We start from the raw sequence: 24,600 nt of genomic DNA, 5'->3' as shown, positions 1-24,600 counted from the left end.
TACTCCTACCTTCTATATATTGTTTCATTATTCTCTTAATCTTAGTTCGGTAAAAGCATCAATTCATCTAAGAAAGAAAATTACACATAATACATATATCAATAAATTATTTTGTCCAAATAGTGGATAAGTTATAAGGATGTAACTATGGCAATTTGGGCAAAGCCCATGGGGCCCGCTCTCATGTTTTGGGCGGGCAGGGCATGAAAATTATGTCCATCCGTCCTAAAATGTCCGCCCAATATGTCATTTTCGCCCATGGACATTTCAAATTGGCGGGCAGGGCGGCCCACGGGCATCAATGAACACTAAAATAAGAATTTGATGGGTCAAGTATGACAAAAGTAATTCATGTTCTCACCACTTGAGTGCGTGTAACAATTTTCCAAAATATAATATCTTACCAATTAAATGCATGTCCGGTTTATACAAAATAAGATGTTATGTTTTATGTTTTTAATCTTACTGTCACAATATGTATCCATGTAATATAAAGTATTGTCATTTTTAGCTTCTTTTTTAAATTTAGGGCGGCCCACAAGCCCACCTGCCCATATTTAGGGCGGGCAGAGCATGATATTTCATGCCCTATTTTAAAACGAGCATGCCCATGTCCGCCCTAATTTTGGTGAGCATTGTGTGAACATGGGTAGAGCAGGCATGGCCGCCCTAATTGCCAATGCTAGATGTAACCTTAAGTAGACACATCTTGGAAGGAATCAAGTTACTCCATAAGTAACTTTATAGAGTTAATCCAAATATACACTCTTCATTTTATTATATTCTAAGAGTTCATATATTTTTTAAAAGTCACATGAAAACTATCTTTTAATTTCTTCTTCCTTTACACTCAACACATTAGCCATGACTTCCATCTTCCAAAGAATCACTTTTGTATCCTTGTTTTTTAAAATCTATTTAAACAAACAAGGAGATTTTATACTCAATCTCAGAGGCACCACTAAGAGCAAATTTAATTTTCAAATAGTTTCTGGTTCACTACAATTGGTTATGGTGGGAGGACGAAGACAATGATGGTTATAACTAGAGGTTGATGACTAGTTTCACCGGCACCACATCTACACATGGTCTCACATTTAATGGAAGATTGGACAATAAGTTGAAAATTTTGAAGGACTTGTGGTGTAATGAAATAAAAGATCTTTAATGAGAAATCACAAATTCTTGCTTGTGAATTGATTGATCATTGAATAAGGTAAAGAAGGGGATAACGAAGAGAAGAGAATATGACTTTTTAAACAAATAATTTTAACCTTCACATTATAATAGAATAAATGGATCATATTTTAGTTGCTCTTTTCCCACCGACCATATTTGACTTGTTTTTCCCTTTCCATAATGAGGATATCTATTAATTATGATTAATTGAAAAAATATATTTAAATTTAAATTTTAATAATTAATTATTTTTTGAACAATCATAAATAGCGGCACATGGAGTGGTACATTGTTTTGGGACAACGAATGTCGACCAAAAAATTTGGACTTAAACGTTGAGATAACTCCAAAACTGAGGCATGCAATGAAATCATTATGGCATTTAATCTCGAAAACAATGCAGTGTAAATAACATTATTATCAGTTACATAGATAACAAATTTGGTGGTGACAAGTGACAACATCCAACACTTAAAAAAAACAACTTTAGTTCAACAAACCATTAAACCTCTTCTCCTCCTTTTCTTCTTGTAGACACCATAACTTGACAACTACAGGAAAGCATCTTTTTCAAGCAGCTTAAGGACATCATGTTGGTTGTTTAGTTTGGCAACATCTATAGGAGTTTTTCCATCCAAATTCTGCAGAGTACTGCAATTTAACAAAAAAGTGAAACAAAAATGATTAAACCATCATGGGTTAGGAAGCATTTGAATGATGAATAGGGTAACAATTTCAAAAAAGTATAATCTGAAATGGGTACTTAGTACTTACACTGCAGCACCATTTTCGAGGAGAAGGGCCACACATTCCTTTCTGCCATAACCAGCAGCATAATGAAGAGCTGTGTTCTTATTCTTGTCCAATGCATCCACTTTGGCCCCAGCTTCAATAAGAACTTTTGCACACTTCACCTGGAATAATATCAAACAAACTTGTTCAGCCATGCATAGAAATAGCCTCTACCTAGAATCTTATATTTCTAATTGATGATGAACTTTTCCTTTTTCTTCTTGCTCATCGTAGTAGGGAAGTGTGGCTGGAGAGAAAATGCATATAATATAGCACTATTCATTCTCCACTTCTTTGGCCATTGTATTCATTCACTACCACCATTACAAGGGTTGTTGCTACCTCCACAGTCCCCACCCGTTGGCATTATAATGTTTAATTATTAATACATTTAATTTTAGAATTATAGATGCATAATATGTTTTTTTAAAACACTGATGATAGACTATGAAGTATGACACACCATTTTGCTATAGAGATGAGTGTCGAACACGTTTGACACAAACATGATTGTACGTGAGTGTATGTGGATGAGAACGAATTTATTCCGAATATTAACATACCTCTCCATATCCACAGGAAAAATGCAAAGCAGTTCTTCCCTCTGAATCTTCCTCATCCTTGTCAGCACCAGAGGCTAATGCACTTTTCAAACCCTAATTGATAGATGTGAAAATTTACCTCTCAAATCATATCCAGAAACAATAAGGGTAATGGCTGAATTTCAAAAAATCAGAACTACATGCATGAAGGTTAACAAATAACAATCAAACCAATACTTGACAAATGAAGAAATGACCATTGTATTTAGATTTTATGTTTGTTGAAAAAGATACAACAATAACAAACGAGCTTCATTTTCACTAGGAGGTCAGCTACATGGATCAAACAACCCCATAATGTTCTATCATTAATTATGTCCATTGAATCAGCATTAATCTCTAAATCCGTCTTATTCGTTGAAAAAGATAACAAAAGAAGAATTAAACATATGACCCTTTGTATATAGGGCATACAACACCCTTATATGTAACATGCAATAGCCATAATTAATGTTTTTGTTCCTTTAGTTTGAATAGTGATTCTTCATTCTTGTCACTAACAGAAAGGTTTTAAGCATCCAGATTCGATGAATGATTACCCTTATCTGTAACATGCAATAGCCATAATTAATGTTTTTGTTCCTTTAGTTTGAATAGCGATTCTTCATTCTTGTCACTAACAGAAAGGTTTTAAGCATCCAGATTCGATGAATGATTGCCAAAGTTTGTACTTAGCTTCTTTCACTCCAAAATCTTATATGTGAAAGATTTCATTTCATTCTTATAGAATAAATTCAGGGGGAGAAAAAAAGTAGGAGGGGTTTGAAGGATAAGGATTTCTTAATGAAAATTGGGAAAATAAAATAACAAAGGTAAAGAGAAAACAACTGAGAAAAACTACCAAAATCCTCTGCATACCAATTAAGGAACCCCCTTAATATGTATGAAAAAATGAGGAAAATATTTTGATAGAGACCTTAAATTCATCCAAATAAGTAATAGGCCACTATTCTTATGTTTTGAAGGATTGAGCAGAGTAGGAATTTAGATTTTTTTAGCTTGGACAGAAGAGGATATTTCTCCATTGGCGGAGAGACCCTTAGCTCTGTGGAGGAGCCAATGGAGGGAATCCTTATTATTCCTGTCATCTTTGTCTACCTATTCTGCTTTGAATTCTAGAATAAGGTGTTTCCATATTTGATGTCTTTCTCTACCTTTTCTGATTGTGATATTGATTATGCATCAGATTTGAAACAAGTACCACACAAAAAAAACACATCAAAGGAAAGAGCCAAATGTGGCTAGCGAACATGCAACAAGTCATGAGTATTAACCTCTGCTTTCCAAACAAAAGACATGACCTTAGAGACATCTTTAGAAATCTAAAGTGGGATATAGGAAGATGTTACATTTACCGAATGAGTTAGAAATTGGATAAATAATTTGCACGAAGACACCCCAAAAGAACCACCAACAACAACCAAGCCTTAGCCCCACTAGGTGAGGTCAACCGCAAAAGCATTAAACGAACAAATATTTCTCCCGAATCAAAAGACAATGAGCACAATTAATGAGGCCCAAAAGTGATTCCAACTCGGTGAATTCACTCGTTTAAAATCTTGAACAGAGGAGAGTTATATGAGGAAGAAAGACACCAGAGATGCAGGGAAGCATCTTTAAATGAGCATTCTCCTACCCAATAGTCCTATGACAAATTAACGTCAGCTAAATTGTCTATTTCTATCATGGACCTTGGTAAAATCAGATAGCTTTGGGGTAAAAATAGTGGCCAGATCAAAGTAAGGATTTTATCTTCCTTAAAAAGAAATGTGTAATTAATTTCTTAGAGGAAAAGATACACAACAAGCTAAACCAGTAGAGACTCCAAAGGATTCTAATGGGAAGCTTCTGAAAGATGAAGTTTAGTTGTTAGATAAATGACAACCTAGCAAAATATAGAAAGGCTAGTTTTGGAAAAATGGTTTACTTGGCTGTAATTCCACTTGACATAACCTTTGTGTTGTGGAGTAGTTAGACAATTAAGTCAGACTCCAAGAGTTCCAATTTCAATTGTTAGACAAACCATTACACTAAACCTGGTTTCATTTCATCAAGTTCACTATGAACTCAACTTAATTCACATGTTTCAGATCTTTGCCTTCTACCTAAACAAGTTCCCTGTGAAAGCAAAACAATAAATTTCCACTTTCTCTGTTTCATCACAATAACTTCATCAATAACCTAAATATTCATGATTTATTCAAAAAGAAGAAAGCTTTAAAAGCATAGGTATGTGCACAAAAAGTGCTATGCCATACCTCTACATCACCAGTACTAGCAGTATGATGAACAATGGATTCATCTTCATTTCCCACGTCATCGTCTGTTTCATCTGGCACAGAATTTTCAGCGGAAGCAGCTGCACCACCAGAAGTTGCAAGGCCCATGGCTTGTCCCAATTTCCCCAAAACCTCTTCATCGTTCCAGTATCTGTAAGAAAAGAATCATTTAAGCAGCCATTTACAAATTTAATACAACATGCATTATGACGGAAATCTGGAAATGTCAACTGTAAAAGATGATTTAAAAGAATGTTGCAGCCACTAAAACCTCATCATAGCAGAAGGACCACCAGTTTCTATCTCTTCTAAAATATGTTTCAATGATGGATCTTCCTTGATGCGTGCCATTCTCTCTTCAATCTGCTCTTTATTTGACGGATTAGTAAAACTTTCAAGCATGGCAGACATAGATGGGTCCTGGGATAGAGCACAAACATTTCATCAAACAGTCGAAATTTCATGTAACAAGAAGTAGAAAGGTAAAATCTTATAAATACCTGCACCAATGCATTACCAAGGCGCTCAGCCATGGTCATAAAATTGGGATTCTGCATAACCTGTTGCATGGTTTGCAAGTATTGCTGATTGTCAAAGTTAGGGATACTATCTGGTGTTGCACCTTGAAAAGTTTTCTGAAGCTGTTCAGCCATCTGATTGAATGATGGATCTTTTGCTATCTGTTCGGCCAATTCCTTGATACTTGGATCCTATGCATTTCAGATTCAAGGCATTAGAAGGCCTATATCAACAAAACTAAATATAGATTATAAAATCATAATCAAGATCTGATTTCTGATTAAAAAAACATTCTGATAAAGCTGAATCTGAAATGTAGAAAATACTATAATATTATTTAATAGAGAATAGCACTAACTGTAATAAGAGTTAGTTACAAAGTTAGCCAAGTGCAAGGTAGTTAGATCTATAGATAGCTTATAGATCAAGTTACTCCACTAGCTTGCGATAAATACCTACTTCAACTCTAGCTATTGTAATTCAATCTTCATTGATAAAATTAAGAGAGTTCTCTCTCTCAATCTCTCTCTCTCTCTACCTTTCTTTACATCATTGATGCAACAAGCCTCTGAGACAGTATCACAGTGATACCAAGATAGAGAAGAACAACGAATGTGTACAGTGAATCCCCTAATATTGGAGAGACTTGGGACTCTCCCTCTCACTTGTCTCTCCAAATACCTCAATGCTCCGTCTCTCCTCCTGTAATTCCTTATTTATAACTCCTGCAGATACCCCCTAACACTTATTAGTAAGAGACAATTACTTTGTTATTAACATATCCTAATAGGTCCTAATCCCCATGTCATGCCCAAGTATCTAACACAATCCAGTGTGAGTGAAAAGGGGGATGATTTAGGTTGCAAACCATATGAGGACTTCATAGAACATCAAATGCTCTTATTTAAAATAGTCAATAGATTTCAGTTAATGACAGGTTCTCGTAGATTAATAAGATAGCAGCTACGCGAAAGACATTAGACTATCTGCCACAATCTTAATCCACAACCACATTGCAACAACTAAGAAAGGCACACTCTTCCACTCTCATACCCTGGAAAGCCCCAAAGGAGAAGAAAACAAATACAATTGTATTGAATGCTCACTGCCAATGCCCAAGAGGCAAGAGTGGAGAACTTTTATTCCTCAGAAATACTGGAATGACTATCCAACTATATGCTCCAAATTAGTGCATCACCAAGACTTGGAAAAATAGACACATTTTTGCACAAACAATATTCTCTGTGAGACGACATATATGCTCACAAATAAAACGCAAACATATTCACCATCATTAACTAGGCCTAGCTATCAATAAATAAATCATCAATGATACATAAATACAAATACAAAAGATGGAGATGGGATGATATACATTGAGCAGACCAGACATTGCTGAGAAATCAAAAGGATTGGGTGGAAACCCAGCAGCTGTTGCAGAAGCAGATTTTTGTTCTGTTGATGGATCTGCAGAGGATGCTTTGTCCTTGGCGATTTTATTCTCAGCCGTACCAACTTTGTCATCTAAGAAAATATAAACATGTGTGAAGCCACTATGATAAGAATACATGTAAGAAATAATATGAATGATATGGAGAAAATTATAAAACAAACTAAGAGTAAGATTAAATCAATAAAGAAATCACTTATAGGCAGACCCAATAGGATCTTCAAATAATGGCTAGTTCTACTTGTACAAGGAATAGTAGTCAAAGACCCAGAAGTAATGAGCATCCGCATCTATATTTTGATAAGAATGTACTTTACTTTATGATATTAAGCACAAATTTTTGGCTAGGATTCATTAAGGAATAGGTCATGTTTTTCTGTATATTAAATTAAATGCATAGGCTTTGAAAATGAAAAATATTTTGAGTAGTTAAAAAATGTATGTTTAATCAAACACTGGTTTGTCTATTTATTTGTGTATTGTGTTTTAAAATCTAAATTTAATTTGTCCCTGGAAGAATTTATTTTACTCAAATCAATGACATTTTCAACTTGTACAGGTATCCTATGTTAAGAACAACAAGGACAACATCAATGATATGTACCCAAATAATTAAAAAAATGATGCCACTATTGGTTTATTTGTACCAATGCATTATGAATCCACAGCATCACGGACCAATCTGGGTTTTACGAGAAGTTCCTTTTTCACTCTTACATGATACTCCCTAACAGATTCACAGATATTTTAGGTTCCAGGTAGATTTTGCGCCACACCAGATACATGTTATGCAATATCTAATAGGCATTGATATTGAATAAATCCTCTACACCCCTAATCTTCAACTTCACAGGACATAATAACTTTTGACTCTATGTCATGCCTACATCCTAATTCAAACTTTTACTTCAAGCAAGATGAAGAGGGGTAGTAAATAGAAAGAGAAACCAGGTGAACTAATTTTGCCGTAATTGTTTTGGTAACAAAAGCTCACCTGAAATGGTTTTTCATGTGAGAAGACCAACAAAGGCTCCAACGTGCAGAATGGACCAAATAGAAGACAATCCAACTACACAAGGTAGTGGATGACCGAAGAAAACTTTAGGGAAAACCATTAATAAAGAGCTGGCTATAAGTGGAGTTAGGGAGATTTTGGTTTTCCACAGATACAATACATATCCGATACAATGGTATGATAATTCTTGAAAAATATTGAATATGATACATCTAGGACACATGTATAAATATGCATAGAGATATTGATAGAACAAAATATATTAATAATTGCAATTCCAAAAATCAAAACTAAGAACAACTTAGAAACATACTGAGTAAAGAAATACTGAGATTCAATAATTTAATGAGTAATAATGAGCTACTGAACTTTTTTGTTGGCAACACCAAAAACAATAAAATCTATTCTCAGAAATAGTAAGTCCGAGAGGGGGAAACATTTTACATCTGTTGTGCGTTCAATATGCACTGACAGAGAATTTGAAGAATTTAACTAGATGTGTTGAGTGGCCATATCAGAATATGAGAAGTCACATATTGAACAGCAGTGTTTTAAATTGCTGATACATTGTGTTTATCAAAATTGTGGGAAAATGCGCTCACGGTGCTGGAGACCTGAAACCACAATATTGTCGCCTAGTGAGAGAGAAGTTTGGTCGCTGTTATTATCATTTGTCTGTTGCGTTGTTTTGAATTTTGGTTATAAAAAGAACAAATGAAAAAAAGAAGAGAGAAAGTAACAAAGTTCAGCATAGATAATAACTTTATGATTAGGTTGCCAACAAGCTTTGTAACTAAACTGGAACAAGACCCAGTCTTCAAAAGCGCATTAGTGTTACACCCCAGGTCCATAAAAATAGAGCCAAGTATACATGTCTAAAAATGCAGCTAACATGGTTCATGGTTCAAATCCTGGAAACAATCTCTCCACTTGCGAGATAAGGTTATGTACATCTACACTCTCCAGACCTCACTTAGGGTTAGTTTGGGAGTTGGATTTTGGAGGGAAAGGAAGGGAAAGAGAAGGCTTGGGAGCCATGAAATACACTTGTGAGATGACTCTCAAACTTTCCATTTCCCTTCCATCCTCTCCAAAATCCGACTCCCAAAATAACCCTTAGTGGGAGCTTCCTGCACTGTACAGCCCTTTAGTATAAGTCTTAGAGAAAATAAATTACAGATGAGTCTTAGAGAAAATAATCTATGCAACAACAACGTAAGAGATTTGTGCACATTCAGTGCATCATTCACCATGTTAATAATTACCGAGTCCTAAATAAATGCGATACACATATGACAAGTGATATACTTACACTGTCCGTGCATAAATATTCTTATTAATGAGGACAATTATGAATTATGTAACTAGAAAAATACCAAACTGAACTTCTAAATTAATGTAATTGTACCAAAATATACTGCATCAGTTGAAGAAAGTTAAAATCTGTATAGATTTCTATATAAGTTGCACATAAACGCTCCCTCCAATCCTTCATATAAATTATTAGTTAATTTAATAATTAACTATTAAATAAAGGAAATAGAGAGAAAAAAACAGAAATAAAAATAAAAATAGGAAGATAACATACCAGAAGGAGAGTTATCTTGGGAATTTGAAGCCATGAGAGTAGAAATAGCTGAAAAGTAAGAAAATATTGGGAAAAAATGGAATAGAAAGAAGGGAAGATAATTAGAATATAAGGAAAAAGGAGGAGAAGATGATGTGATAAGGGTTGAAGCTTACAAGTTTGTTGATTGGTTTGTTCAAAGCGGTGGATTGAACTGTGCTATGATCTGTATGGGTTAAACAACTTAACCCTTCTCATTAACCAATCTCATCAAAAATATACTATAATATAATATAAGAGTTTTATAAGTTATTATTCATTATTCATCGTTTATTTCATTTTTAATTAATTATTGATTTTTTAAATAAATAAAAAATAAGTGAATGGTAACAAATATATTAAGAATATATAAATATTTATATTAATAATACATAAATATTATATTCTAAATAATTTTAAGTTTAATATTTTTGTTCATTTTATTTAAAAGAGAATGAGAATTAATATAGTAGTATAATATTTATATATTGAAAGAATAAAAAAGTTTTATATTATCATTCCAACATATCATGTATTAACAGAAAAGTAATACACACATGAATGGATAGTCTAAAATACTAATATTATATAAATATTTAACTAATAATCAACAAAGTGTTAAGCTAGTGGTATAAGCTCTCATCAGATTTCTAGGATGACCAAAAGGTTAAGAGTTTGATTCTTGAGAGTGACACATGTTAGAAAAGATAATTGTCAACCCTATAAGATATTAATTTCTTATCGAAAATGTGAGATGATATATTTGGTAGTATAAAAAAAACTAATAATTTAAAAAAAAACTTTGATATGGTAGGTACATGAATTATCTTCTCTATAAAAATATCCCAAAATTATAATCACAGTAATATTGTATGTTTTCTTATTTATATAGAAAATATTTTATGTTGTAATAATGTAAGATTTTTTACACTTCAATACATCATTAGTTCTCATTTATTATTGAATTTTAAGTAAAATTACTAAATATAAATTTTATACTAATTATGTAAAGCTTAAGATTAATGATACAAACTCTCGTTTATATTTATATTAAATGAGTATTTACTCTTCATTAATACAAACTTACTTATGAGATAAAATAAACTCTGCTCTGGAGTGACCCTCTCAACCCCATCCAGTAAAATGAACGGTTGTTGTCAATTTTTAGTCCTCTTTCATTTTGAGTTGAATAAGATAGGGGAAAAAAAATGAGATTTTAATAATATCTCCATACTTTATTTTACCATTTTCGTATAAAAAATGATAAACCTTCATAAAATAATTGACTCGCAAATTCTTCTCATTGATAATTGATCTAAACATGAGACATGTATTTTTATATGGATAAGAAATTTTATAAATTAATTTATTAGGATAACATATCATTTGTAATAAATTTTGGACGGGTTAATATTAAGAATTTGAAAAATATAATTTGCACGTGTATTCCTTAACTTTTGTTCATAAATTTATTTAATTGATTTATATTTTAGTTATTTGGTAAATTTTACAAAAATAATATAATAAATATTTTAAATATGCGATACCAAATATTATATTATATAATAATAATATTTTTTTTGGATTACAAATGTTGTTCAAACCCAAATATTTACACAATTTTCTTTTCCTTAACCATCAAAAACTTTAACTATAAAAAAGAATAATTTTCATTAGTTTATCTTCAAAGGTCACATTATATCCGGTAGTTTTTAATTGAAACATTGTAAAAATAATATTATTTTCATCAATAATTTCACAATTTTATTGTTTATTTTGAGTTTAAATAATATTGTTATTAGAAATCAAATAGCGTGAAACTCATTCATTGAATGAATAAAGTTCAATGAATTCAACAAATTGAATGATATTAAATGGAGTTGAGTTAAATTAAATTACAAAAAAAACTAAACAACTTATTATATAGAAAATACGAAAGACATAACTCTACGTGATTCATAACTAACTAAATTATTTTATACATATTTTAATCATAAAAATTAAATATAAAATGATTACTTGTTATATAAGGCAAATAGATTTAAACTAACTAATAACCGTATAGAATATTAACCCAAAATATATTTCAACAATTTGTCTAGTGTCATCAATTCCTACAACATACATTACCTTAAATTTTTACAAAGAAATAGTAGGTAAAAGATATAGATTATAAAATAGTTGCATTAAATGGAATGTGATCCTCAATTATATTTGCTAAATATGATTAATACAATTTCAAAAATTAAGAAAATCCATTATTTTTTCACTATTATCCAATGTATGATATTCTAATCAAATATCAAATTGAAAGAGATGTATGTGAGGTCTAATTGATCTAAGCAATTAAATTGTCCATTCAAATTTAATAACATCTTTTAAAATTAGTAATTATATATAAATGTTTTATGTTGAAATGTGTTTCCATAGTTATAATAATAAATCTTTATATTATTTATGGGATACTCTACTAGTAGATGACCTCAGCATGAGTTGGACTTGTTCCCCTTGCTTTAGTTACTCTCTCTTTCTAGCTTTGCAATGTACCCAAAAAATCTATTAAAAGAACATTATAGCTCTCTATAAATCTGAGTCATATTATAACAAGAGGATATATTTGGTTCCACGCCATATAAATTAACATCGGCTTTTTATTTAATATTATTGCCTCCTCTACTCTATTAATGTTCATGTGGATTATATGAAGCAAATAGAAAGGATAAAAAGATAACAAAAAGAATATAACTTTTTTTCCTTAGTCACTCACTCACTCTCTTCCTAGTCAAAAAAATCCATTCACTTCTAATCACTGCCTGTTATTATGGATTTATGAGCAATATTTATGGTCGACTAAAAGACAAACATGACTCAATCTATCATCATTATTTGTCATGTTTATATGTGTATATTTAATTTTGTACAGAGCAATAACATCTCTTTGATCCACATGTTATCGATTCCCTAATTTTTCATTATATATACACACATATATATATAAGGATTTAATATGTGTATACTGACAATGTAAGTGTTTTTTACATTGTCATCCACCATTCATATTTTCACATCATCCACCATTTACATGTTAACTATCATTGACTCTCAAACAAACATAATACAAATCAACAGTGAATGATATACTGACAATGTCAAAAACTTTACACTATAGATTTTAAACTCTATATGTAAATAATTAAAACATTATCTACATATATATCATTTCATATAACAAATTATGTATGTACAATAATAAGTAATATTGAGAAATTTTTATCTAAAAGGATGTGTATTATATTCAATTAGGTATTAGGTCAAGTTCGGGTTCAAAAGATGATATCATCAACATTTGAGACCCGATTAACCTTCAGATCTATGTTCGGGTTTAAAATAATAATCTGACCAACATTTAAAGTCTAATAAGAGACAATTTTACTCAACTCATTCTTACCCCTAGCCCCTACTATCATTGTTCCTCTCTCCCTCTTGCGTTTAATATCTCGCTAGAGTGAAACCCAACCACTAACCACGTCAGTTTTGCAATGTCTAACTGCCTGGTCTAAGGGCCATGGTTCCCAAAGTGAAAGGGCGCCTGAGTCCCTGCAGTGTGATACTGTCACAATGACACAATTACAACACAATTACATTTAAGCATATCTGACCGCATCAAACTCAAAAATATTTTTTTAATAAAAAATCGCAATAACCACAAACTGAGTAACTACAATTTAAAACAGATGTAGAAGCCAAAATAATGGTATACCAATAAAATAAAATCCCTTTTTGTGGGATGACAATGGGTTGGAGACAAACATTGCTTACACGTATTCATACGTATCTTTTTGTGGGTACGAGTACATGCATGTTCCCCAGATAATCACTTATATTCAAAAGAAATTGTCTGTCATATAATTTGTTTTTAGCAAAATAACTACAAATTCGTTCAAGTTTTGGAACAAAGTAATTTCTCCACAATATGTTCCGTTCAAATGCTGACATGATATGCAAAAGAATCATCACTCGGGCTGAATTTGGACCAAATAAACAAGAAAATTGGTGGGTGGTGACTCAACAAAAATCATAATGGAAATTCACATAATGTCTTGAACCCTTTTATCTCATCTTGCAAACGATTTGTTACTAGAAATGCAGAAAAATATATACTTTTTTTTCGTTGGATCGTTTTCTACATTTTTACTTTCTTTCTATTCTCTCTCTTCAAATCCAAGCGATGCCAAGCTTGAATAACCAATGCCTAACCAGCAAAAAAGATATGCCTAAAGGTAAAGTGCTTTGAGGCTGCAAGATAAAAAGTAATGAGCAACCAAACAGTTTTCACATAAAAGCAGTTCGTCCACCCCTTCTGCTATGCCTGTCATATGCAGTATTGAATTTGTCCACCAGATCATTTGTAGCACTACATGAAGACAAGAAAAAGAAAGAACACCTATTAATAACACACATGTACAAGGTACCATTTCTAAACTGAACTCAAATAGTGTTCATTTTTTCCTCTCATATATGACATGAAATCGATAAACATAACATTATGATATCGTTCGATCCATATAGCAAACCCCACATAATGAAACTAAGACTTAGTTGTTGTATATATGATGTGAAATCACAGACAATGACCTTTAAAGAGGAAGATCAAGGGCGTGGAGACTAATAAGAAGGAATTATGGTAAATGAGGCTTCATGAGTGTATCCTGGCATACAAAAAACCACTCCGGGGAATAAACTTGGTTGTCTTTTTTCCAAAATTATTGCAGGATTTAGATCATATTTAGATATATGAACTGAAGATATAACTAAAATGAATCACTCCTTCCCTTAGTATGTACTATGTACCTCTGACTAAAGAAGCTTTTGATCGTCCTAGGGGACGTAATTATGTATGTATAGGGAATGACATGCTGAGTAAAATCAAAGACAAACTGCTATTTGAAAGGGACATTCTACTAATTAGCTTCTTTATATAACTGTCAAAACTGGTTCTGCCAGTCTCAGGGTAATTTGGCTAGAAGAATCAAACTTGGAGCATTTTTATTATAAAGAAAGAAATTCAACTACAAATATTAAGGCTAAAAGAAAACAAGGACTAAGGCAATAAATGTAAGAATCACATACCTTGAGCAGTTGGTCAGCATGGCAAGGTAACTAATCAATAAGGTGTCATTGTATTCCTACAAGGAAAAGAAGATATCATTTAGACTATCATAATTTTGATATTATGCCCAAATCCTAGCTAAGATATCATATTGCAGCAGCATGAAACCATATCATAAAAACCTTCACTCTACAATTTTCTTGTGCCAAAAATTTTCTTGGTACAATTACCACAAAAACTAGTCATTTGGTCAAAGAACCCAAGGTCATATATACCCCGCAGCGAGGTCCAATACTTCTGACATGGGACGAAGTCCCACACCTTGCAGTTGAATGATAAAAAAGTACATATGGGGGAGAAACGAAATCCTTCAATGAAGAAAAGCTGAAAGAGAACATTGACCAAAGTAGCTCAAAAATATAACAAAGCAGTCCAACATTCCTATATCATCAGAAGAAATTCGCTTGAAAAAAATAAGCAGGGCGTCAAAGCAAAAACACTATCCTAAGGAAATGGCATATAATCAAGACCAGATCTCACTAGATGGAAGTCTCGTGCTGAGGCTCCTGTTTTCTTTACCATGGAATAAATTTTGGCTACCAACCAAACTTCAGATTTTCCAGCACCAGATGACCCATCAAGATACTTATTTGGTAGGACATCCTTCCCCATGCCTTCACATTTGTAGGAATAGTTAATAATGACAGGGAGTCCGAAGCCTTATATATCAATTGAAGCCCAGAAAAAAAACAGAAGTGTCATTTTTCAACTTGGAAAGGGGTGATGCCAGTTTTAAAGATGATACGGCAATCAAGCTAAGAAACCTTTTCCATAATAAGTATAATGTTCACTTAAATTCTCGTTGTACTCAACCATTCCAAAAAATAAAAAAGTGACTATAGGGTTCCTTCTACATTCACCACTAATTGATTAGCAACCGACAAGCACACACTCTCCAGCTCCAACAAGAGTGGTCAATCCCAGTTCACAAAATTTGCATCAATAATTCAAAATAAGTAATTACAAAAACTATATACTATATAGAAGAAATTATAGACACTCAAAAAACTATCTAGTACAGAACCAAGCTTATGAACACTTGCTCCCCATCACTTGTGAAGTATATTTCCACACCAAAAAAACAGCAGGGTGAAGAAAGACAAGGCATGCCACTACAAATTCCAGAAAGGAACACACTCACCATCAAGAAATCATCTTGAAATTTTCCAGATTCAATAGCAGGCAATCTTCTCAGGAGACTTGACACTTGTCTTAACAGTGAATTCTCACAAGGAACATCACCTGAATTTTAAACAAAACATTCAAATTATAGCTATTTATGGGGGTTTCAAAATATGCATACCCTGTATAATTTATGGAATTATGGTTGAAGCAGGAACGGAAATACTGCCCACAGAATCGGAGCAACTATTACTCCGTTTTGAAACTGTGGTTTATGAAATATAAATAGCTATATAACCATGCCCACAGGTTAATCTGGATTTCTGATGTAGAAAAACTCAGTGCACATTAATCTTTTTTTTCAAAATGTGATATCATAACTGAAGAACTAGTTTACTAGCACTGGTAGAAATGTACATACATAGATGGTAGACGGATGTATAGAAAAATACTAGTACTGAAGTTTCACTCCACCATTAGTCTATTACAATTTTCTGTCAGGATGTGATCTCAAGGGGGTTAAGCTCATGAGCCGTACTATGAATCTATGGGAGAAGATAATTGAGTAAAGGCTGACATAAGAGACGTGTATCACTGAAAATCAATTTGGTTTTATGCCGGGGAGGTTGGCCATGGAGGCTATATACTTGGTGTGACAATACCGAAGGAACCAAAGGGTCTTGTATATGGTTTTGATTGATTTAGGGAATGTGTATGACAAGGTGCTGTGGAAAACTCTAGTGAAGAAAGCTGTTCGAATTGCCTAGGTTCAAGTAATCAAGGATATGTATGATGGAGTCAAGACCAGTGTAAGAACACACAAGATGGAGTCTCAAAAGATTTTCCTATTGCCATAGGACTACATCAAGGGTCAACATTGAGCCCTACTTGTTTACATTGACATTGTATGTGCTTATTGAGCATATCCAAGAATCGGTGCCACAATATATGTTTTTTGTGAATGATATTATCATAGTTGGAGACTTGAGAGAGGAATTAAATGGGAACCTAGAAATGTGGACACAAATTTTAGAAGCACATGACTTTCATATAAGTCAAAGACTGGGTATATGGAGTTTAAGTTCCATACCACAAATCATTATATTTTAAGTATCTCGGGTCAATAATATAACACAATGGGAAGTAGAAAGAGATGTAAATCACAAGATTCAAGCGAGATAATAAAATGGCGGATGGTTCAGATGTCATATGTGATAAAAATGTGTCACTCAAGATTAACGGGAAGTTTTGCCGCAACACTATAAGATCTGCGATGTTATATAGGATTGGATATTGGGCGGTAAAATGTCAACAAGAATATAAACTCCATGTAGCATAAATGAGAATGTAGCGTTGGATGAGTGGATACACTAGAGAAGAATGACAAAGTTGTAGTAGCTCCTATTGTATAAAAGATGGTAGAATAGCATCTTAGATGGTTTGGACTTCAGACATGCGCATTATAAGCCTCAATAAGAAGAGTAGATCAAATGAAGGTTGATCTAATTCCTAGAAGAAAAGAGAGACCAAGAAAAACCATAGGCGAAATGGTCATGAAAGATTTAGAAATTAATGTTTTGTCAATGGATATTTTTTACGATAGAGCATTCATTCGATCTATGTGGTCAATCCCACCTAGTGGGATTAAGGCTTGATTGTTGTAGTTGATCTCAAACCTATTAAGCTAGTACCACGTGCCAAAGATATATTTGCCAGTGTCTGTTGTGTAAAATTCAGACTGTCATACATTTATTACTACCCATGTAGCCCGTATTCATAGTAGGACAAGGTACACTACGATGTGAATATGGGGATAGGTGAATTTTTTTAAATTCAAGATAGGATGGATACTTTTCCATTTTTAGAGTATGTGGGCTTCATATATTACTACACATTACATTGTATACTCATCTTTCATTTATCTAACACCTACTTGGAAAAAGCTTTAGTGTTTGCTGTTGTTGGATCTTGTATCTATCTAACCTTTTCTTTAAATAATATGTATTATCAGAGGATAAGAAAATTAAAAGACTTCAGATTTCAAAATCAGAAGAGTAATTTTTCTATAAAATTAAGAAAAGATTTCAAATGACAAATACTGAATATCTCATAATTAAATGCTAGTTACTAAAAAGGTTATCCTCTCATACCTTTTTGCATTGCAAGAAGATAGTGATGTAACACCTTAATTCTACTATGAAGCATTTTGATAGCACTGTGTATACCAGTAAGGTGAGCAGCCACTGCAAATATAAAACCACAGGGTATAACGATATCATATGAAGCTAAAAGAACCAATAAGTAGGGTCAGTTACATGCATTAATTGACACACCCTCAAAAACCCAAATAACAGTAAACTTGAGTGATGGAGGAAAAAGAAGCCTTCTTTGTGTCAATTAAGAGTTTTAGTAGTTGAGTACTATTATATATATTTTTCCGGGTTACATTATTAGGCTTTCCTCTACCCCTTTCAATTTAAATATCTTCCCAGTTAATCCACTTTTCTCACTGAAGTCTATATTGGACTTTGCTGATCAATGCCGTACTCCCCTTCGTCCTTTTTATAAGACCCTTAAGGAGTTTTGTTTTGGTCCCAAAAGGGTCTTATATAAAGGACCTGAGTATACGAGTTGATAATTTTACATTAACTGCATAACGCAAGCCTCCTCATTTTATCCACACTTGAGACAAGTTATATGAAGTTTGATAGAAGAATATGACATAGGCATACTTAAATATAGTTAAATCACAGAGAGGAAATGATTCTGTTCTTCAAAAATAGGATGAATGAAGAGCACAAAATATATTGGAAGCAAGAATTAAGAAAAAACACTCACATTGTGTAGCAGCTGAACCACCATCAGATGGCTTAAGATGAGCAACATGATCAACAGAGATCCGTTCTGCTTCAACAGTCTTCACCAGAGCAAGTATCAAGAGCGGGAAGAGGTTAACAGCTCAATCATTTATTGAGGAACAATGGTTTAGAATGTGAAAAGAGATAAAAGCAGAGTCATAAAAAGCCAACCTCAATAGTATAACTTGAGCGAACAAAGATAAGTTGTGGAATCCCATCTATGACATGCAGTTCTGTATATGCAATAGCAAGCAAGATAATTCATTGCCTAGGTACAATAAGAAGGCAAAAATACAACAAAAATTTGACCAACAAAGAAAAAACAAGAATACAGGATTCTTATTTTTTTTTAAAGTAGAAAATCAAAAAGTCAAAATGCGTTTGGCTATTTAGACTATAACAGAGATGTCTTGATACAGATAAAAAAACTATGATTCTACTATGTAGCAAGATGCTAGTGTCAACAACTTATGGTCCAGGGACTTCAAGTATGAGCTATATTAGGATGTATGAGCAATATTAGAAGAAATTATATTTATCAGTTTGCTGATTGTAAATACATTTCACAAGCCACCCAAATATGTAGGCCAAAAAAGATTATTGCATTAGAAAACTTATTAGAAAGATATACTTATGCAGGACAAAATATTAGTTCTGTGCCAAAATAGGTATATCTGTAGTGAAAATAAGAATAAAAATGCAGTACAATTAACTGAACGTCTGAACCCATTTCCTTGTTACTGAATGGGTATATTAAAATCTCTGCCTCCGCCCAAACTACTCTACAACTAATGTTTAAGATCCCATTGCATGAGGATGCTCCTCCACCTGAGCAACAGTTGAAAGAATAATGACAAACCAGATGACCCAATCATGGAGATTACATACCACTTTCGAAAATACTGACTGGGAGATCCTTCTGAGAATGATTGATTGAAGGATTGAGAAGAAGATAAACCGGACTTTCATTGATATCCATCAACTGTTACAGCATGGGTATAAGAAATAATAAGAAATTAAAGTAACCCAGTGCATTTTTTTTTCACAATCAGAGGAAGAGAATTTCAAATTTAAAAAGTACAAAATGTAACTTAATATGTGTACCTAAATATAACATCCAAACAGAGACATCAAAGAAAGAAAAAAGAACATGGAAGAGAGTAGAAGGAAAGCAAGAGAAAAATAAAATAGGAAAAGAGAAACCTCCACCCACAAATCCCAGAGGCTGTTTGCAAAATCAGAGCCTCCAATCACCACAGACAGTGCCAGTGAACAAACCAGCTTTCTGCTTTGAATAAAATTTGAACGCACCCTACCCTAACTAGAAACTCCTTCATCAAATCTTATCTCCCAATATAACCATCTTCAGTCAGCAGCTATTTCCCTTCAACAGGGGTTACATATTTACAAGAACAACACTACTCTTAATGTCCTCAAAACATCCTTATTCTACCCTACAAGTATTATTTTCATAACTGCTTAAATTTCTTGATCGACCTGGACCAGAGACCCAGGCATTAAAAATATTGAAGCAAATCAGTATGAGAAAATCAGGAGTGACACCAGCCAAGTAAATTGAACATTTGACAATATAGTGAAAGATTAAAAGGGAGAATAACAATGTTTACAATAATATAAAGCAAGAGTTTGTGTTAATTCATTACAAGAATTGGTGAACCAAGAAGCTATGTAAAAAAACCTAAGATCTTTAGCAGCATAGAGTTTGCTACTAATTTAGCAATGTTGAGAATGACTTTGGTTAGCCTATGACATTTACTAAACGAGTGTGATGATCACACCATAAATTGTGTCATTGGCTACGATATATAAGCTGATCTCTTGCCAAGGAGAAACAAAGTTTGTTCTAGTTAGCAGAGCATAAATCTTACGATGCAGAGGCACTGCAACACATACGTGTTATCAACTTCACTTAATAATAACTCCAACAATCTTTCCTCGTCATGTTTTGCCACATCAAACATTTATGTGGTGCCAGTGCGATCTGCTGGTGTACCTAAGACTACCCATGTCAAAAACCCACAAATGCATGAAGCACTTAATAGCTTGAAAACATCTACTCAAACCTTAAATAAGCAACACAAGCGGTAAAAAATACCAAGAACCCACCTATGAACACAGCAAGATTAACAAATGGAAATGCAAAACGAAGCAAAATATTATAATAACCACAACATCCTCCAATGCAAATGACTGCAAACTCTAAACAAATTCACATGTTTGGCTACAAAAGAAAAAATGATTTAAAAATAGAAAAAATCACAGGTGAGTTTAAATTAAGAGTAAGGCAACACAGCAACAATGAAAACTTACAGCTTTGTGAATAAGCATATCTGATTCTTCTGCGTCACTCCCAGTTGAATACCATCCCAGTATGTAGAAGTTTGGGAAAACCTTCTTATCTGAAAAATCAACTGAATAAAAATTTGTGCCAAAAAAGTAGAAGAAAATGAAACATCTCACATAGAAAATGTGATTATTTTTGTCCAAGACTCCGAGTATGCAAAATTCACTTTGGGTTCCAACTAGTGCTCTCGGTGCTTGGGTTAGTTCCCCAAAATTCATGTGTAAAAGGGAAGCCATGTGAACGAGACTATCACCTAGTGGGATCTGGGGAGGATAGATGTACATCCCCCCCCCCGAAACGAAGATATTGTTTCTAGGATTTGAATCAATTACCTCTTGGCCACTAGACAACAACCTTACCATTGAGTATGTAAAAAAATATTATTGAGATTTGACAGGGTCCCTGCTTAAGCCATGACCATACCTTGACAAATTAGTCTCCAACCTATTGATAGGAGGTTACTCGATGAAAACAGAAAATTATCCTCCCAGTGCTTATTTTTTCTATTCATGAGACTTGATTAAGGGGAACCAAGCTCATCGCTACTGGAAAAAAAGCGTTGGTAAAATATGCTCATTTTAATATGTCAGAATTACAGAAATCAACTTCACATCAAAACAAAAACACAAACCGCACCATTGTTACATCAAGGCCTTTCTCAAAAACCTAAAAAACTAACAACCAAGCATTCCCCAAAACTAACAACCAAGCATTCCCCCCATCACATTTAGTCAGCTACATGGATTAAACAATGTCAACTACATAACCAAAACAATGTCATAATATTGTGGTGTAAATCATGCATTCATGCCTATAGAGAAACCATTAAAATGTAAATCATTTTTCACATTTCGCCTATATAGTAGTATAGTTTCTCTTTTGGTCTCCCACTACCCCAAACAAAAAAACTCAAATTCAAAATTGCATCAAAATTAGAACCCTAATAAAAACAAAGAGAGTGAATAGTAAAGGAATACTGAACAGAGCTCTTGCTTCTTCTCGAGAAACGGACGATCAAGCGAATTAGTGGAAGAATCATAGAGAAGCTCAAAGCTATTGAAGATTTCAACGGTGCGACCCTTCTGCACCCCTATGACGCAGCCATAGACCCGCGGTGGAACGGAAGAAGCGACAGCGTCGCCGCCATTGGCGGTGGTGGTGGTGGTGGTATTGTGAGGTGCGATTGGTGGGTTCAGCTGAGACTTAACCCTTGTGTAATGGTCTGAGATGTTAACGATGACCAAAGGGTGAAGCTTGAAAGTTAAACCGCTGCTGGATGAGGAAGCCATGGTTGAATCAATTCGATGATCGCGCTGAAGTGATTTGTTTAGGGTTTAATAATAGTATTGAATCGATTCACAATTTGCGCATGGTGGAAGATACTACAGTGTCAAATCACAGTTATTGGAGGAACAGCATCTGATCTAACATCAGCTTTGGGTAAAAATAAAAAAAACATTAGCCCATAGCACATATTGCATTCTATCATTAATCTGAATAAAATACACTCTAACAGTGTATCAGTTATACATTGCATTTTATCCTTAATAATATTTGAGTAGCATCCCCACCCTCTGAATTTTAGTAAAATTATACGAATTGCTCATCACTTTTTTACACTTACCTGATCCTTAACTTTTTATACTTTCATTACATTGACTACATCTAAATAAGAAATAAGTGTAATATTTTAAACAAAAAATGTTATAAATGTAATTAAGTTAAATAAAACAATATATATTGTGGAGACAAGTCCAAATGTTATATAAATCAATGTATCTTCATTATTTTTTGTTATAAAATGCATCAACAATTATAAAGAGATATTAATTATATCGCTATTATACTATATCGTAACGAATCAAAAATAATAAAGATGTATTGACTCATATATTATTTGGAATCGCCTCCATAATATTTCATATCTTATTTAACTTAATTACATTTATCACATTTTTTGTTTCAGATATTATACTTATTTTTCATGCAAGTGCAGTCAGTATAATAAAAGTATAAAAATTAGGGGTTTGTGTAGGTGTAGAAAAGTGATGGATAGTTTGTGTAATTTCACTAAAGCTCAGAGAATGCCAGTGTAATTTATTTTTGATATTTAGTTATTGTTGAGTTTTCAAAAAAAGTAATTCAAATTAACAATGAATGATGAATTGCACGTGTATAAATCTTTAAACTGAAGGTGTGTAGATTTTATACTCTATGATTAGTTGAAAAATATATTTAAGTCAACAAATTAATAATTAATTATTTTTTTGACAATTCACAAACAATGACACATAAAATTATACACATTTTAGGATAGAAGATGTTCATTAATATCAATATTGGATGTGAATATGTATCTTAAGTGGCACATTTTGAATTTGAATTCTATTTATATGGAATTGTATAGTATATTATTTATCATTCATATTCAAATATCATTGACATTTTTACTATAATATAATGTTTGTGTATAAATTTTGAAAAAAAATGTATATAGACAGTGTATAAGTTTTATATAATGTTATTATATCATTCATCTTGTTTAATTTATTATTGACTCTTGAACAAAGTAATACAAATAAATAGTAGATTTTACAAATTATACATAAATCTTTACACCGGTATTATATAGATTTTACAATCTTAAATTTTTATATGGGCAGCTATAGATATTACACTATTGTTGAAATGTATATATGACATTTATTTGCCTTAAAATATAAAGTATATAGTATATTTGGTTAATTTCATTTTTAACCACGTTTCTTTTTAATTGTTTCTCTAAGTTGTATATAAGATCCTCTTCTAGGAATGATTTGGTATTACAATGTGTCATTAATTTTTTATCATATATTAATTTATTAGTGTTTACCGATAGACGTTGATTCAAGTGATATATATGTTTGATTCTCTTTAAGCAAGACCTTGAATTCAAATCTTGTGAATGGAACAAATATATACTGAGAGAATTAATCTCACGCACATGTATGAATATTCACAGCTCCAACAGAATTGTCTCCAATGTAATGATACTTATGGTAGAGGAGTGTGATCATGAAACTATAATGCACAACCTACAATATCACAATTTAGTGACACAACGGTTGGACGGATACATGAATAATTTTTATTTTATTTTCCCTTATTTATAGGTATATCTCTATATCTAGACTTATGTTATGTATCACTTCTACTGTAAACATGTTTGAGTAATCTCTTTTATTATAGGATATGGTTATTCCTTTGCAATAAATAAACAGTATTTATTCTTTAAATTTGTAGATCACTTACTTGCATGTTTACGGGCATCTCCTAGGGTGAATCGAGTGGTGAACTCAAAGACTACTGGACCTATAATAATTAGACTTTGGAACTATTCTCACTTTCTCAGGCCTTCTAGAATCAATGGATTGCCACAGAGCGATTATAACAAGATGCAAGTAATGGGTTCACTTGGGTTCATGATTTCACAAAATGACATAATGTTGGAGAATTTCTTCTCCATTCTGAATACATAAAGTAAACACGGAAGTCCTTATGACCATGCTTTGTTCCCACAACCGAATGTGTATGCCCATACATACACCCAAACGGAACATCCATAGCCCAGACCTAAGAAACCCCAAATGAGTTCATGGTGAAG

At 32.8% G+C, this 24,600-nt stretch overlaps 2 protein-coding genes and 1 long non-coding RNA gene across 3 annotated transcripts; 1 reads left to right on the top strand and 2 right to left on the bottom strand.

The window, feature by feature from the left end:
• Positions 1,523–9,569, bottom strand: LOC109330100 (ankyrin repeat domain-containing protein 2B-like). The gene is made up of 8 exons (XM_019564129.1): positions 9,425–9,569; positions 6,747–6,895; positions 5,353–5,562; positions 5,124–5,272; positions 4,832–5,003; positions 2,535–2,627; positions 1,954–2,093; positions 1,523–1,830 (listed from the first exon to the last, which is right to left on the bottom strand). Exons 1-8 carry the CDS (start codon positions 9,456–9,458, stop codon positions 1,731–1,733), a joined length of 1,047 nt encoding a protein of 348 aa, XP_019419674.1. The 5' UTR covers positions 9,459–9,569; the 3' UTR covers positions 1,523–1,730.
• Positions 2,634–4,293, top strand: LOC109330101. The gene is made up of 2 exons (XR_002105624.1): positions 2,634–3,080; positions 3,201–4,293. It is a non-coding gene; the product is annotated as an uncharacterized LOC109330101 (long non-coding RNA).
• LOC109330306 (COP9 signalosome complex subunit 6a-like) lies at positions 13,516–22,381 on the bottom strand. The gene is made up of 9 exons (XM_019564450.1): positions 21,940–22,381; positions 20,924–21,012; positions 19,481–19,574; positions 18,764–18,825; positions 18,573–18,651; positions 17,885–17,977; positions 15,754–15,854; positions 14,573–14,628; positions 13,516–13,856 (listed from the first exon to the last, which is right to left on the bottom strand). Exons 1-9 carry the CDS (start codon positions 22,244–22,246, stop codon positions 13,775–13,777), a joined length of 963 nt encoding a protein of 320 aa, XP_019419995.1. The 5' UTR covers positions 22,247–22,381; the 3' UTR covers positions 13,516–13,774.

The sequence above is a fragment of the Lupinus angustifolius genome, chromosome LG16 (genome assembly GCF_001865875.1).
Source record: "Lupinus angustifolius cultivar Tanjil chromosome LG16, LupAngTanjil_v1.0, whole genome shotgun sequence".
Lineage (NCBI taxonomy): Eukaryota > Viridiplantae > Streptophyta > Magnoliopsida > Fabales > Fabaceae > Lupinus > Lupinus angustifolius.
The sequence above is the reverse complement of the archived record's forward strand: the minus strand, read 5'-3'. Positions and strand labels throughout refer to the sequence as shown.

What these genes read in the sequence shown, in the direction of transcription:
- LOC109330100 (XM_019564129.1), bottom strand. Translation starts at nt 9,458, where the DNA reads ATGGCTTCAAATTCCCAAGATAACTCTCCTTCTG. An exon ending in CAATGTCTGGTCTGCTCAAT is followed by an intron (nt 5,563 to 6,746) that starts GTATATCATCCC and finishes TGAAATGCATAG; the next exon opens with GATCCAAGTATCAAGGAATT. An exon ending in TTTCCTGTGGATATGGAGAG is followed by an intron (nt 2,094 to 2,534) that starts GTATGTTAATAT and finishes ATATTATTCCAG; the next exon opens with GTGAAGTGTGCAAAAGTTCT.
- LOC109330306 (XM_019564450.1), bottom strand. Translation starts at nt 22,246, where the DNA reads ATGGCTTCCTCATCCAGCAGCGGTTTAACTTTCAAGCTTCACCCTTTG. An exon ending in GCTCAAGTTATACTATTGAG is followed by an intron (nt 18,652 to 18,763) that starts GTTGGCTTTTTA and finishes GCTCTGGTGAAG; the next exon opens with ACTGTTGAAGCAGAACGGAT. An exon ending in ATGCTGACCAACTGCTCAAG is followed by an intron (nt 13,857 to 14,572) that starts GTATGTGATTCT and finishes GTCTTCATGTAG; the next exon opens with TGCTACAAATGATCTGGTGG.